At 36.4% G+C, this 15493-nt stretch overlaps 1 protein-coding gene across 2 annotated transcripts; it reads right to left on the bottom strand.

Annotated features, from left to right (window-relative positions):
• Positions 1-8396: 8396 nt before the first annotated feature.
• On the bottom strand, positions 8397-11290 carry LOC113347182 (rhodanese-like domain-containing protein 11, chloroplastic). 2 transcript variants are annotated; one of them, XM_026590783.1, is made up of 10 exons: positions 11033-11290; positions 10833-10928; positions 10534-10641; positions 10173-10269; positions 9736-9775; positions 9561-9635; positions 9188-9275; positions 9039-9106; positions 8782-8854; positions 8397-8676 (listed from the first exon to the last, which is right to left on the bottom strand). In XM_026590783.1, exons 1-10 carry the CDS (start codon positions 11180-11182, stop codon positions 8593-8595), a joined length of 879 nt encoding a protein of 292 aa, XP_026446568.1. In that variant the 5' UTR covers positions 11183-11290; the 3' UTR covers positions 8397-8592. The 2 variants fall into 2 exon arrangements, with proteins under 2 accessions (XP_026446568.1, XP_026446569.1); XM_026590784.1 differs by having other exon boundaries at positions 10814-10928; positions 11033-11170.
• Between the last annotated feature and the right edge of the window lie 4203 nt (positions 11291-15493).

Raw genomic sequence — 15493 nt, 5'->3', positions numbered from 1 at the left:
GTTTGTGTAAACTATAAAGCACTGGCACATTATTGTTTATAAATCATTCGGTTAACCAAAAACCGTATGGTTTTTAACAAAACCGAGTAGAAACCGAAACCAATGAAACCGAATATGCTATATGGTTTCATTGGTTTTCATTATTGGAAAACCGAGTACTTTGGTTTCGGTTTAGGTTTTGCCAAAAACCGATAAAAACCGAACCATGTGCAGCCCTATCTGTGGTATAGTTTGAGAGGTAAATCATTTATAAATTTTACTAATTATTATCCACAAGGGTATAATTATAAAAAAATATTTAAAAATACTCCTCTCTTTTCCTTGGCTTAAGAATTGTGCAAACTTGAACTAGGTTACCTATTATGGGACGGAGAAAGCACTATTAAAATTATAGTAGAGGTCGGATGAAACAAAAATAAAGTAAAAGGACCAGTTTTTATTAACTGGAAAAACTAAATTATATTTAATCAGACGTTCAGTAAGATCATTCGACGATAGAGGAGTTGCTAGCTTATTAAGAAGTCCCGCGTGGCCGCGGGGGGCAGCACTGCTTAAAAAGTGAAGTTGTGTTTTATGATAGTCTCACATGACATATATATATATTTCTTGAAACCGAATATATATGAGAGAAAATTAGCCATTCAAGAGTTCAACCTGAGTGATTTTGTACCTTTGGAAGGTACTACAATCCGAAAATAAAGGATTGTTATAATATCCAGAGGAAATAGCATAAGTATAAGATATGGCTTTTAGTTTTAGCAGTCAATCTAGCTTTAAGGGATTACAATTAAAAGGTTGGAAATAACAAAATAAGTCTACATTATCATCGATCATTGTTGTATTTGATGATATAATCAAGTAATATTCCCCCCATCCAATTGGTAGGCAAATTAATTGAAAGCTGCTTTTGGGGTTTCCGATTTTTCTTGAAGGGGTTTACATGTATTATATTGTCTAGAATGTGGATAAGGGGCGTCCTATGGTGCCAGTTCCTATGCAAGTTATATAATGCATAGTTTTCCACTTTTGCACCCACTACGAGTATGTATGGTAAAGTGGTAAACATAACTGGATACGTGGAAGATATACCAATTAGTCATGCGCGATAGGGACTCCATCGCTCGCTAGTCTTTACATCGCTCAATGTCCAGCACAGTGCCAACGACATTCAAACTATCGCTCGACGCTAATGTAGTCACTCTGTAGTTCATCACCCAACAATCATAATTTTATCTCTTTATAAATATTCAATTTCAAACTCATTTCAACTCACACCTCTTTCATACTTCTCATTATTTCATACCTCTTCCGTGCCTCTCAAAACTCTTATAGTTTTTCATACGAATTTTACCATGGCTGAGGTCATAAAAAACCAACGTGCCTCTGAAAATCAAAGATGAGTTGACCGACCCAATGTGCAATATTGAAGAATAAGAAATTGAGGTCCAAAATTTATTGCCGCCGAAGATGAATACATCTGCCGGAGTTATGTTTATTTTTCTAGAGATTGTAACTATGGTACACAACAACAAGGTTTCAGTTTGTGGCAAAACAACAACAAGGTTTCAGTTTGTGGCAAAACATATTCAAGAAATTTCAAAAAGAAACCACGAACCTCTATAATCGTGATGTGAGCGGGTTGAGCGGCCGCTTCATATTAATCAATAAGGAAGTTTGCGTGTTGCTCAGGTAATGCAAGTCGGTCAAAACATAAGGAGTGGTGAAACCATGATGGACCTTGAACAAAGGTGTCAGGCAGAGTGGCTCCACATTTTCAGAAAAGACTTCCAATATGGAACTTGTTATGAGACCTTAAAGGTCTTGCCCAAATATAATTCAGTCTTGTTATTTTAAGTTATGTTGATTTAATTAGTTTCTTAATTCTCAATTTTAGTCTAACTGTAGTTTTAATTTTATTTTGTTTTTTGATTTCTTAATAAAAATGTAAGTCTAATTAAAAGTAAGTTTTAATTAAGTTTGATGAATTAAAAATATAAGTATGGTTTAAACAATACTTCTTGTTTTAAGTCAAATTTTCGAATTCATGAATAAGTTTGCATTTTTACATAATGTATATGAACTTCAACTTAACTAATACTAGGTATGCGTACCTTAAACGGTACGTGGACTGTTTGTTTGGGAAATTTTCCAAAGACCAATTTAAACAAAAATAATTTGCGAAAAATAATTGTTCTAGAATAAGATTGCTAAAAAATAATAGAGATCTATGAACATCCATTGCTCGAGTCATATTTCGAGAGTTCAAATAAGACAAGCTTAAACTCGAAATTTCTCCTTTGCAATATTTCTACTATAAAATCATACGACATAATCTCATAATATATAATGGTATACGCAATGAGTAAATAGGATATGCCAGTCTTCACATACCTCTTTGTTAATGAAGTTCTCGCAAACGTCGTTTGTTTTTCGGTCTTTCAATCTACGAGAGTATTCAATGATATCTGATACTCAACTATTATGCTCTAATCTTAGCACGCCAGTAGACTAGAAACCAAGATATAATTTTGTACATCTAACATTGACAACAAGGTTGAGATAGAAACACTTTTGTGTTGGACCGAGCGATGTTCGAACACATATTTTTTTCCCGAGTCATATATTATGGCGCTAAGTGCATTTTCCCAGTAGCAAACTGAGTGTGCCCATCTACCTAGCTGGACAAATTTCTTCATTCATACATTATCATAAGATTTTCCAGAATTTTTTTACTACTATGTTTGAGAAAAAAAATTCAGGTGGCTTTTATGAGTTTACCATGTATAAGTTTTTTTTTAGGTGGCCTAGTTACTTAGTACATGCGATGTGTTCCGATCTTTGAATTATAAGGTTGATGAAAATGTCATTGAAAATTTTAAAAATTGAAAATTGGTGTTTTGATGCAGTTGAAGTACAAATGTTATCATCACAAATTGTTCAAACACAAACAAACGCAACAAGAATACCAAGATCGAAGCACATTAGATTCTATAAAAAAGATACTGTTATGACCTAACACCAAAATACAATGATATCAGATCAAATACTTAGAGAATCAGGATAAAACTCTTTGACTTGGGGTTAGCCACCTCTGTGATGAAGCTAAGAGAGAAAGGTTAAGAAAGAATTGTTCTTGTATTAATTGATAACGAAACTAATCGTTGGACAGGCTATTTATAGCTTCAAATCCGTGCATAAGAAGTAAAGAACTAGAGTTTTAATAACTCTTGAACATCTATCTAATAAAGGAAATCAACAACTAATTATAGTAGTTCTAAATACGGAAACTGTGTAGGTTAACGTGGAGTTGGTATCACAACATCCTACGCCCCTGGAAAACATACTTGCCCTCAAGTCTTGAAAGTGGGAAATCTCACAATGATCTCGTCAGCATCCTCCCAAGTGGCTTCATCTTCAGGATGATTTTTACAATGTATTATCCATTGTGTACCGGCGTTATGACATTTCTTGTACATTCTACGCTGTAAAACTGCAGGTGTCTCCCATTTGTCATAGTCAATGATATCTGGTAAAACAGCAACTACATTAGCAGTCATTCCTAATCTTCTTTTTAGTTGAGAACGTGGAAAACAGGATGAATGCGACTTTTTGCAGGCAACTCTAGCTTATAAGCCACACTTCCAATTTTTTCCAGAACTCTGAAAGGACCATAAAATCGAGGAGAAAGCTTCAAAAAAGATGTGCTTGCCACAGTAGTTTGCCAGTATGGTTGTAGTCTCAAATAAACCCAATCATTGATCTGAAAAGATCTTTCTGTACGATGAGAATCATCATATTTCTTCATCCGAGTCTGTTCTTCAAGCAATTGTGATTTTAAGAGTTTAATAGTGTGATCTCTTGCTCGGAGATTGAGATCAACATCATGTACTGGTGTAGAGCCAGGTAAATAGGATAAAATCGTTGGTGGAAAACGACTATACAAAGCTTCATAAGGAGTCATTTGAATAGAAATATGAAAGATCGTATTATACCACCATTCAGCCCATGACAGCCACTTAAACCAATCTTTTGGTTTCATACCAGCAAAACAGTGTAAGTAACATTCTAAAGTTCGATTAGTAACTTCAGTTTGACCATCTGATTATGGGTGATAAGCTGAACTGTGACATAATTGGGTACCTTGTAAGGAAAAATAAGTTGTCCAAAAGTTACTCATAAATATCGCATCTCGATCACTGACAATACTCTTTGGCATTCCATGAAGGCGCACTATTTCTCGTATAAATACTTCAGCAACTGTGCTAGCAGAATATGGATGAGATAAAGCAATAAAATGAGCATACTTGGAGAGGCGATCAACCACAACCAAAATTAAGCCTTTTCTTTCAGATAAAGGAAACTCATCAATGAAATCCATCGAAATATCAAGCCATAAATCAGCAGGTATTGGAAAAGGGTTTAATAATCCAGGAGGAGACACTGATTCAGACTTGTTGCGTTGGCAGATGTCACAATGATCAATGAATTATTTAAGTGAATGTTTCATATGTACCCTTCCAATAAATTTTTTGTTGAAGTCTTTTGAGAGTTTTTAAATAACCTGAATGACCCACCAATGGAGTTGCATGAAATTCTGCAAGCAATTTTGAACACCATGAAGAAGAAGAAACAACCACAATGCGCTGTTTATATCCTAAAATGTCATCTATGTAAGTATAGTTACGTTTAAAGCCAGGGTTAACACTCAATTCAGCAATAAGTGATGCATATTCATCATCTTGATGACATTCAGCTACAATATCATGCACACCAGAAAAGATAGGTGTAGATAGCAAAGCTAGTTGAGGACATGACAAACGTGACAAAGCATCTGCAGCAACATTCTCCTTGCCTTTGCGAAAAATAATTTGATAGTCATAACCCAATAACTTTGATAGTCATTTTTGCTATTCCATGGATGATAGTTTTTGATCCAAAAAATATTTCAAGCTCCTATGATATGTGTATATCTTGAAGTGTGTTCCCATTAAATATGGTCGCCATTTCTGAACAGTAGACACAATTTCCAACATTTCTTTATCATAAATAGAAAGATTCAAATTCTTACCAGATAACGGTTTGCTGTAATAAGCAATATGTCTCTGAGATTGCATTAACACAGCACCTAAACCCCCACAAGAAGCATCACACTCTAGATAAAATTATTTGCTGAAATTTGGCAATATTAACACTGGAGAGTAGTGAGAGCATGTTGCAGTTGTTTGAATGAAGAAGTAGCAGCATCAGTCCAATTAAAAGCATCTTTATTCAATAGTTGAGTTAAGGGGTGACTAATGGTGCCAATTTTTTTGACAAACTTGCGATAATATCCAGGAAGACCCAAAAATGCTCGTAATTCTTTAATTGTACTAGGGATAGGCCAAGAAAGAATACTCTTGATTTTATCATCTTCCACTGAAACACCTTCAGATGAAATAACATGGCCTAAATACCCCACAGAAGGCTGAGAAAATTTACACTTTGTTTCCTTCACAAACAACTTATGAGAACGTAAAATCTCAAAAATAGTTTTCAGATGTTCAATATGTTCAGAAAAACTCTTGCTAAAGATTAATATATCATCAAAAAACACAAGCAAAAACCTTCGTAAATACGGCGTGAATACGTGATTCATCAAAATATGGAAAGTGGCTGGTGCGTTTGAAAGACCAAATGGCATGACGAGAAACTTGTAATGCCCATCGTGTGTTCGAAAAGCAGTCTTGTGAATATCAGGGACAAACAATCTGATTTGATAATAACCAGAACGTAAATCCAACTTTGTGAATATACAAGCACCATGTAGTTCATCCAAAAGTTCGTCGACCATAGTAATTGGAAAACGATCCTTTATGGTTATCTTATTTAGTGCACGATAATCCACAAACATACGCCAACTGCCATCTTTCTTTCTAACCATCAAAATTGGAGAAGAGAAAGGACTTGAACTCTGTCGAATAAGTCCTGCTTGTTGTAACTCTGAAATTATCTTCTCAATTTCATTCTTCTGAAAATGTGGATAACGGTAAGGACGAACATTGACAGGTGAAGAATCTGGTAATAAAGGAATATGATGGTCATGCTATCGTGACGGAGGCAGGGAAGCAGGCGTCTCAAAAATATCTGAATATGTAGATATTAACTGTCGAATTTCATGTGCTAAAACAGAAGCAGGTGTAGAAGTAGCTTCATTGAATGCACTTAATTGGAACAAAATTCCATAATGCTCTCTATCCAATAAACGCTGCATGGAAGAACTATCTAACATCATTACTGTGGGAGAATCATTTCCCACCAAAATAATGTCAGAATCATTAATACGAAATCGCATAGTCAAAGCTGTAAAATCCCAAGAAATTGCACATAAGGTGCGTAACCATTGGATGCCTAGCACAACATCACATCCACTAATTGGTAAAAGATGAAAATCAGAAGTAAATTCATAGTTCCGAAATTTAAGTGGAATATTAGAGCAAAAACCCTGAGTACTTATCTGACCACCATCACCAATTGTTACTCGTAAGGCAGCATCTCCAGAAAGAATTGGGGTAACCACATTGTTTAGCGATCCGTGGATGAAGTAAGTTATGAGTAGAACCCGAATCAAGAAGGACTGTTAATGCTTTTCCTTTGGTGAAACCTGAGATGCGCATTGTCCTGGGAGAAGGAGAACCCGTTAGTGAATGAAAAGAAAGTGTTGGCTCCGGTGTTTCCTCAAAAATTGTGGCTCGTTCTTTGACAACTGCATCATCTATCTGCTCAACAAAACACTCATCTGTATCTGGAGACCCATCCAAAATTAACAATCTTGGTTTCAAACACAAATGTCAAGGAGTAAATAATTGATCACAATTAAAACACTAGCCTTTTTCTCGTTTTTCTTTTTGTTCTTCCCAAGTAAGTCTCTTAGCTCCAGGTGGTAAATTGGATTTTCTTAATGGAATAGAAGCATCAATTGTTGGAGACCTAAGCTGTGGAGGACGATAAGGTTTGGGTGTAGAATTGGTGGCTAACAAGGCATCTTCTTGATTCATTGCTTTTGTGAAAGCCGCCGTCAATGTCTGAGGTTCAAGTAGCTTAACCATGGAACCAATATCCGGTTTGAGTGAATGAATAAAACAATTGATCAAGTGATCCTCAGGAAAATCTGTGACAAAATTCAACAATCTTTCGAACTCAGAAATGTGCTCACGGACTGTACCTTTTTGTTTAATTATGTTGATTCCCATGCGAGCATCTACAAACTTCGTAGAAGAAAAACGAGCACGAACAAGTGAACAAAACTCCAACCAAGTAATTACATTAACTGTGGTTCGTTTCCAACGATACCAAGCATTGGCATCACCCTTGAGATGGGCAGAAGCAATGGCCATTTTGAGGTTATCAGCCACAACATGTAAACTAAAATATTGATCTGCACTGAATATCCAACTATATGGATCATCACCATCAAAAGTGGGAAATTTCAGACTGATTGACGCATCGCGAATATTGTTGTCATTACCACCATTAGGAGGTGGCGGTGGTGGAGGAGGTGGTGGAGGAGCACCGTTACGCTGATTGGCTTGAGGCATAAATTCACGGAACACGTCGCGTAAAGTATTACCCAAAGATGTAGTTAAAGTTGTTGTCAGAGTTCGTGACAATTCTGTTGTATGTCCAGATAAATCTAACTTCCGAGTAGCACGATCTTCTTCACGCAGTTGTTTATCTTCAGCTTTCTTCCTAGTACGCGCTTCTTCATCATGAACATGATTATTGTTTAATGATAGTAACGAGAGTATCAGGTTTTTGACCAACAGTTGTAAGACTGTCTTGAACACTTTGTAGGTTTTCTGAATAAGTCATCGTTCTAAAAAAAAATTGGTGAAAATTTGATGATTGATCAAACCCGCTCTGATCCAGGTGTTATGACCCAACACCAAAACACAATGATATCGGATCAAATACTTAGAGAATCAGGATAAAACCCTTTGACTTGGCGTTAGCCACCTCTGTGATGAAGCTAAGAGACAAAGGTTAAGAAAGAATTGTTTTTGTATTAATTGATAACGAAACTAATAGTTGGCCAGGCTATTTATAGCTTCAAAGCCGTGCATAAGAAGTAAAGAACTAGAGTTTTAATAACTCTTGAACATCCATCTAATAAAGGAAATAAGCAACTAATTATAGTAGTTCTAAATACAGAAACTGTGTAGGTTAACGTGGAGTTGGTATCACAACAGATACATGGGACTGGCTATGAGCAGGATGATGGATGCCTTATGGATAACCATGATTCCGCTGTGTGTGCAGGAACAACCATAACAATAACTGTTTTTTTCCTCTTGGGTGGAATCCCTCCCGACCCTAATGCTTGCTCTAAGAATAAGATAAGAGTTATGCAACAAACAAGATAACACAATACGTAACTGAAACTGCATAGACGCTCAAACAAAACCGTAAAGTCGGGCTTAATTTAATTACAAAAATTGAGATCCTCCCAAGAATCTCTTGACAGACTTAAGGTCACGACAACGTGAAGAAAGAACATACAACTCTCAGACTCGGTAGCTTCATTATAAGTTTCTTTTGATCTTTTCTGTTGCTGGTTTAAGAAGATCTTATTTCCTGAAGATAGTGAGTCAATTGCTGAACCCCAATAAACAAGCCATCTGCAAGGATAAAAAGCCCAATCTGTACAAAAGCGTATGGTAAAATTAGATATGTGGAGAATACATTTTGAGACTAACGGATTCATATTTAGATTGGTTTCTCTTGAAACAGTTTTAAGGTTCATACCAAACGGGCTGAGTAAATTACTCGGGAACCCCAGCCATCTTTGGCAGCTGCCGCTCGTTGCTGATCAGTCCAACTGAAAACATCGAAGGAAAACATAACAAAATATGAACTAATAAGCTGAAAGAATCCATAAACAAATGATCAAGGTTATGCACAAATTAGATGCTTAGTTTAGGTATCCACACTAAAACAATCTCATCTGTCTCTTCATATTAAATTATTAATGAGCTAAGTGCATGTGCAATGTGATGCCTTACCCAAGAAACTCTGAAACACCACCAATTCCAGCAAATTTGAATGGTTGAGGACCTTCTCTATCAAAATCCTGCGCCAAATGTGAAATTTGTAAGCTAAAACTTTCGGTATGAGGAACGCATTTGATAGATGAATAATGAAAAGCGCTTACTTCTTCTTCAGCAGCCTCTAGACCCCCTTGAACCCAGAAAATATTTTCATAGCCTGCTTTATACAGTAGCTCACAGGCAGCAAGGGATCTGCTCCACTCACACAGTGTGATTTAGTGACAGAAAAATCATTGGGCAAAATCACAAGACAAACAGCTCCATGTCGAGCTATTAATATAATTACTTGTACAGGTCTTGGCTTTATCGCCCCCTCCAGTTTTTGGTTTCCTTATCATTATAAATAAATGCTCCTTCCGGAGTTTGACATACAAACAAAAAGAAATCCCCCACAAGTGGAATCATTATGACCTAGGTAAGTGAATAATACGATACACTATATACATGAACTATCCAACCAGTTTTACAACTATTCACCTCAATCCTTTTTGGCATGCAACAATAAGGTCAGTGTCTTTTGGGAATTGCTGCTCGACCCTTGATATGAATTGACTGTTACAATATTGTAGTAAATCAGTTTATTAACAGTGCCAATGAGTAATCACAAGAAACTATGCAAGAAAAGTAGATTAGTAAGATTCATTGAACATACTTTTCGTAGGATAGTGTAGGTATGCCACTCCACCAACCCCCTATACAAATTCAAACCACTTATAAACAGTTGTATTTCCCCAACCTCCAAACACCAAAGAAACTATGATGATTAACAAGGAGTTTATAAATCACTTCCTTTAAGCTTATATACACATAAAAGTACAAGCAACAAGCTCATGATGCTAATGACAACCTAGACAAATCCTTGAGAAGAACTCTAATTGCAGGAATCACTTGAAAAACTATCACTGCTATGTATGATTGAATTGTGAAATAGGAATCTTTTCGAATTCGTTGAAATAGTTGAGACCTACTAAGTTGAGAGGAACACATGGAGAAAAGATAGTGTGCTCAAGGAATGAGGATGTGGAGACGACATGGAACGGGGAAGTGTACGAAAACTTGGAGAAAAAATAGGGTGTGTTTAATATATACCTAACAAGAAGTTTGTAACCTTTTTGGAAAGAGCTCCAGCATCTAATTTGCTATCAACATCAAATATAGGAATCCAAGTTGAGCCTTTAACCCATGCCTGGAAGCAATAAAAACGGTACATTCTTTACAACATTACAGCAAAGCAAACAATTTCTTCAAATGTATAATAGAAACTCAATATGAGAATGAGTAAGACCCTACTCACAACATCCAGTTCAGCTATTCTAAGAGAATAGATAACATTCAAAAACAATCAATTACCAAGACATTACTGCCTCTGATTTTATTCATTTTGAGCGCAAACATCTTACTCTCTGAGGGTAAATAAGAACCTACACACAGAATGTGAAGAAAAGCTCACCTTATTGCGCTCAAATGATGGGCGAACGTCAAGGAGGGTTTTGTAAGACAGTTGAATCGCATACCCAGCTTCCCTTGGTGTAAGAGACTTTACCTTTTCTTCTCTAATCTACAAAACCTGACTATTTATGGTGAGCCTCAAAACCACAAGATAACACATTGAACACAAAACTTAACGCAGGAAATGGAAATGAACCAATCAATCGATTTCGCCAACTCTCCATTAATTGGCTTCATAAATGGGTAGTTAAAAAAAAGAAACTAATTATTAATGTCTTAACTGAATGTGTTGGCAAATACCAGAGCGTCCCATCTCTTTTTAGCAGCATTCATCTCTTTCATTTGCTTTGTCAAGTCCTCTTCTTCATTACTCCCTGACATTTGAATACTTGAATTCTGAATCAAAATTCAAAAACCCATTTCAGAAACCCCATTATATGATCAATACATTAAGCATAAACAAGAACTAAGACAACAACTGATTTTCTTTTTTTACTTACTCTGTAAAATCGAGTACTGTAACAAGGTTTGAATTTTAAAGACAGTAGCTTTAAACTACTCAATGGGTCTCTGCTTATTTCTTTCTGAATTTTAGGGGTTGCTTTAGCACTTCCTAGGGAATTAAGTGGTGAAAACCCTAGAGATTGCATTATGGAATGCAGAAATGAGGATCAATTAGAGAGACAAGGATTTGAAGTTAGTTGTCTAGACTGGATACGATATCCTCAAGGGTGGACAGTGGAAGATAAGAGAGTTACCAAATGTGTCTCTCATTAAGTGAGCAAAACAACCATATCCGCGGGTGAAAATTTCACCCTGCCCAACCCGAATTTTAGCGTGTGGACATCCGCCCGTGTTTCGGTGGATTGGACGTGGGTGGATTTTTAAAATCGGTTATTTTTACGGGTTGGATGTGGGTGGTACCTCACCCACTCGTTGGACACCCGGCCCGAATAATATAGGCAGGGATGGAGCTAGAACTTTTGGTTAGAGGGACAAATTTATATACCGACAGTAATGATTTAAATCCAGTTAGGCGGCCGGAGGCCGCAGTTTTTTTTCACCTTTCTTTAGCTACATTCTGGGTTGTGAACACGTTGAAACATTTGTTAAATTCTAACACGTTTTGCATTTTCAACCGTATATATATGAATTTGCAGAACCCATGAACACACAGTATAACAAACATGTTATCAAAGGGTTCCCTTTTTTCTTTTCTTTTTCTGAATTATTACTGATGCTGGAATTTGCTAGTATTTGGAGCTTTTTAACCATTTAATTCTTTTTTTTCTTTCCTACATAGAAAAGCTACCGCCAACTAACCATTTGATAGTATCGAAGATACGGAGTTAGCAATTTTCTGTTATTTCTCCATGAATGTTTTCCCATGTGTACTAAAATTACCTGACTACTAAATCTATTTAGTTAAATTCACAAAACCCGGTGGGGACTACTGTCCCCATTAGACCCTTAACAGCTCCGTGCCTGAATATAGGAAAAGGGAAAATTAGGCTAAGGCTTAACCCATGGATAACCATAATATGAGGTCCTTAATTAAAAGAAGTTTAAATCTAGGCCCAAGTTATTAAAAGACGTTGGTACCCTTATGCATATTGTCAAGCCCATAATTAAATAAAATTTAAATCTAGGCCCAAAACTATTAAAATATCATGTGATGATATTCCCACCACCTCCGACCACCACAGCCACCTCCGACCACCACCACCACCGCCAACCACCACCGCCTCCGACCACCACCACCGCCACCTACCACCACCAACCACCACCGTCGACCACCGCCACCGACCGCTCACCACCACCGTCCACCGACCGCTCACCACCACCGTCCACCACCACCTCCGACCACATGCATATTGCAAGTGTATCTGGAAGTTACACATGCATAAAAATTACACATTCATGTTGTGTATCTGGAAGTGTGTAACTAAAAGTTACACATGCATACGACATGTGTATCCAAAAATTACAGATGCATAGAAGTTACACATCCATATGGCATGTGTAATAAGAAGTTACACATGCATATGACATGTGTATCCACAAGTTACAAATGCATATATGCATGTGTAACCACAAGTGACACATCAGAAGAAAAAAAATACAAAAAATACATGTATTGCTTTAATATTCATTTACAATAATTTCTCTGTTTATCTATTAATTAGTTGTTATTAAATACAATAAACGAGTTGGAACACTAGATATGTAAAACGAAATCCTAGAAATGAGCCACAAAATCCTCTAATCGAGATTGCTCCTTCCCTTCTTGTCTTCCTCATTACAAAATGCTTCCATATCTGCAACAAAATAAACATCCATGGGATTAAATTGGATGAACAAAAAGAATGAAATAATATTATAGAACAATTACAAGGAGAATAACAAATATCACAAAAAGGAACTTGATAACTTATCTTATCTTGTGTAACTAGGAGTTACACATGCGTTTGACTGGTACAAATGAGAGTTACACATTCCTAATTTTATATCCCATCAATTAGCATGTGTAACTAGAAACTACACATCTCATTAACATGTGTAACATTTGGATATGCCATTAGGTGTAACGAAGACAAGCCCTCAAAAGGGAGATTAATAAGATGAAACTCACATTTCCGTAGCAACAACCATAAACAATACTCCCAACATCTAGCTTGCTAAATTCTAGAAAGGAAATATTACCTGATCATTCATTCCCTTCCCCAATCTAAGCATAGATTGAAATTTCGGTTTCATCACCAATCCTAAATGTTACATTCTTAAGATTCTCATGCATTTATTGAACAGATTCAGTCGCATTTTGTTGCGGTTTAGCAACAGACTAATATAAATCGGAATTTATAACCTAACTGCATAATGTTAACATCACAGTATTATACTGAACAAGAAGATATAATAGACTTACAATTCTTTTGATGAACTCGATTCCTGCTACAACGGAAGGTATAACTCCAGCTACACATATTCAAAATAATAATAAAAAAATTTAGGTTCAAACTCATGTAGATGCAAACCAATCTTATTAAACTATTATTGTTACAATTTACAGTGTCATCAAATCTGCATGATATCCCATTCCATAAGAGCTTGCACAAAAAAAAAACTTATACTTTCTATCCTATCCAATTAGCATGTGTATCTATAAGTTACACATCTAGTTAGCATGTGTAACTAGTAGCTACACATGTATTTAGCTTCTGCAAAATAGAAGTTGTTAGAGCATAGCTCGGTCGACCTCGCATGCGTTGCTATATCAAGCATGTTTGTCAATGTTAGTGATCAAAACTATGAGTCTTGATTTTGTAGTCTATTATAGCTAAGTCTCGGACTAGGATAGAAAAGTGTAGTCGAGCTCAAGGACTTCATGGGGATTCATCATACAACGATGAAGATCTACTCAAGGAACCGTGGAACTTCATCAACAAAAATGTATGTGGAGACTTGAACTTATCTATCACTCAAAAGTCTATCTATTTTATCTCCTACTTCTTATGAGACAAAAAGTCGTACGCTATATAGACTGGATCATACACATTTGACATTTCGAGCTGAGTATTCACTACTTATCTTTTTCTCGAAATCGTGTATTGGTAAAGCGTTTCGCTTTGATCAAGTTTATCTTCACCTAGTGACGAAAGTCATGAAAAGTTTCAATCACTTTCAGAATTGCTCTGACGTGAAACGGTCTGTGAATAACGTCTATATAACGTCCTCTGAGAATGTCTCAATGATTGGAATGAGAGTTTAGATTACATAACCATGTATTCATTAATCCGAAGTTTTCGAACTTTGTTGATTGAGAGAAACCAGAGGAATTGGCTTTGCCAAGTCCGCGAACTCAGTCCGCGAACTGACGGAAGTTCTCTTGCCGAGAATTTCTGCTGGGATTCTCCAAAAACTCATTTGCGTGTTTAGTCCGCGAACTGACGGAAGTCTCTTTGCCGAGATTTTCTGTTGAGTTTGGAAAACTCAGTCGTTTGCCTTAAGTCCGCGAACTTGTTTGCGAGCTTAAGTGGTTATGATCTAAAGATGTGCTCTGAACATGAAACTTAAATTACTAAGGAATGCTTTATGCAAACCGTGGGTATAAAGTTTATGAGTTGATTCATCGAATCGAATCATCTTTGTTTCAATTGTGTCTTGTGTACTTACATAAGATCTCATAGCAATTGAACAACTCTCTAACTAGTTCATTTGAGTCAATTGAACTAGTTATGATGAAGAAGAACTAGGTTAATATGAATTGCTCATATGGTTAACCTTTTGGGTTACTATGTAGAACCAACATACACGTACATGTTTGGGAACGATTTTCACAAACCCAGTAAACGTCTACCCAAGTGTGTGTGACAACCTAAGTTTTCGATCTAACGGTTGAGAAATATTAGCTTGAATCTAAATCGTGTTTTCATCTAACGGTGAATATGGATTGCTTTGTAACTAAGGAAAAACCCTGATTTGAAGGCTATATAAAGGAGACATCTAGCATTGTTCAAAACTAATCCCCACACGTCTGTGTGATACTAGTGCGCTCGCTAGAGTCGATTCTCCTTTAACCTTTGGTTTTCTTCTCTAAAACCAGGTTAACGACACAAAGACTTCATTGGGATTGATAAGCCAGGCGGATACTACTTTTATCGTAGTTGTGTGATATGATCTTGCATCTTCTATCGTACGATTACAATCTTTGATTGACTTGAGATCGTGAGAGTTATCCGATAGGCAAGATAAATAAGTCACAAACATCTTCGTCTCACTGTTTGTGATTCCTCGACAAACCACTTGTGTAGTCAAGAAGGATTTTTGAGAGGTGATTGATTAATCTAGGCTGTTCTTCGGGAATATAAGACCGGATTATCAATTGGTTCCTTTTCACCTTGATTTTATATCTTAAGACGGAACAAAAACCTAGGGCTTTTCTGTGGTAGACAGATTTATCC

Source organism: Papaver somniferum, chromosome 2 (genome assembly GCF_003573695.1).
Source record: "Papaver somniferum cultivar HN1 chromosome 2, ASM357369v1, whole genome shotgun sequence".
NCBI lineage: Eukaryota > Viridiplantae > Streptophyta > Magnoliopsida > Ranunculales > Papaveraceae > Papaver > Papaver somniferum.
This window is presented reverse-complemented; position numbering and strand designations above follow the sequence as displayed.

What these genes read in the sequence shown, in the direction of transcription:
- LOC113347182 (XM_026590783.1), bottom strand. Translation starts at nt 11,182, where the DNA reads ATGCAATCTCTAGGGTTTTCACCACTTAATTCCCTAGGAAGTGCTAAA. An exon ending in CCTACACTATCCTACGAAAA is followed by an intron (nt 9,636 to 9,735) that starts GTATGTTCAATG and finishes ATATTGTAACAG; the next exon opens with TCAATTCATATCAAGGGTCG. An exon ending in TAATTTACTCAGCCCGTTTG is followed by an intron (nt 8,677 to 8,781) that starts GTATGAACCTTA and finishes GCTTTTGTACAG; the next exon opens with ATTGGGCTTTTTATCCTTGC.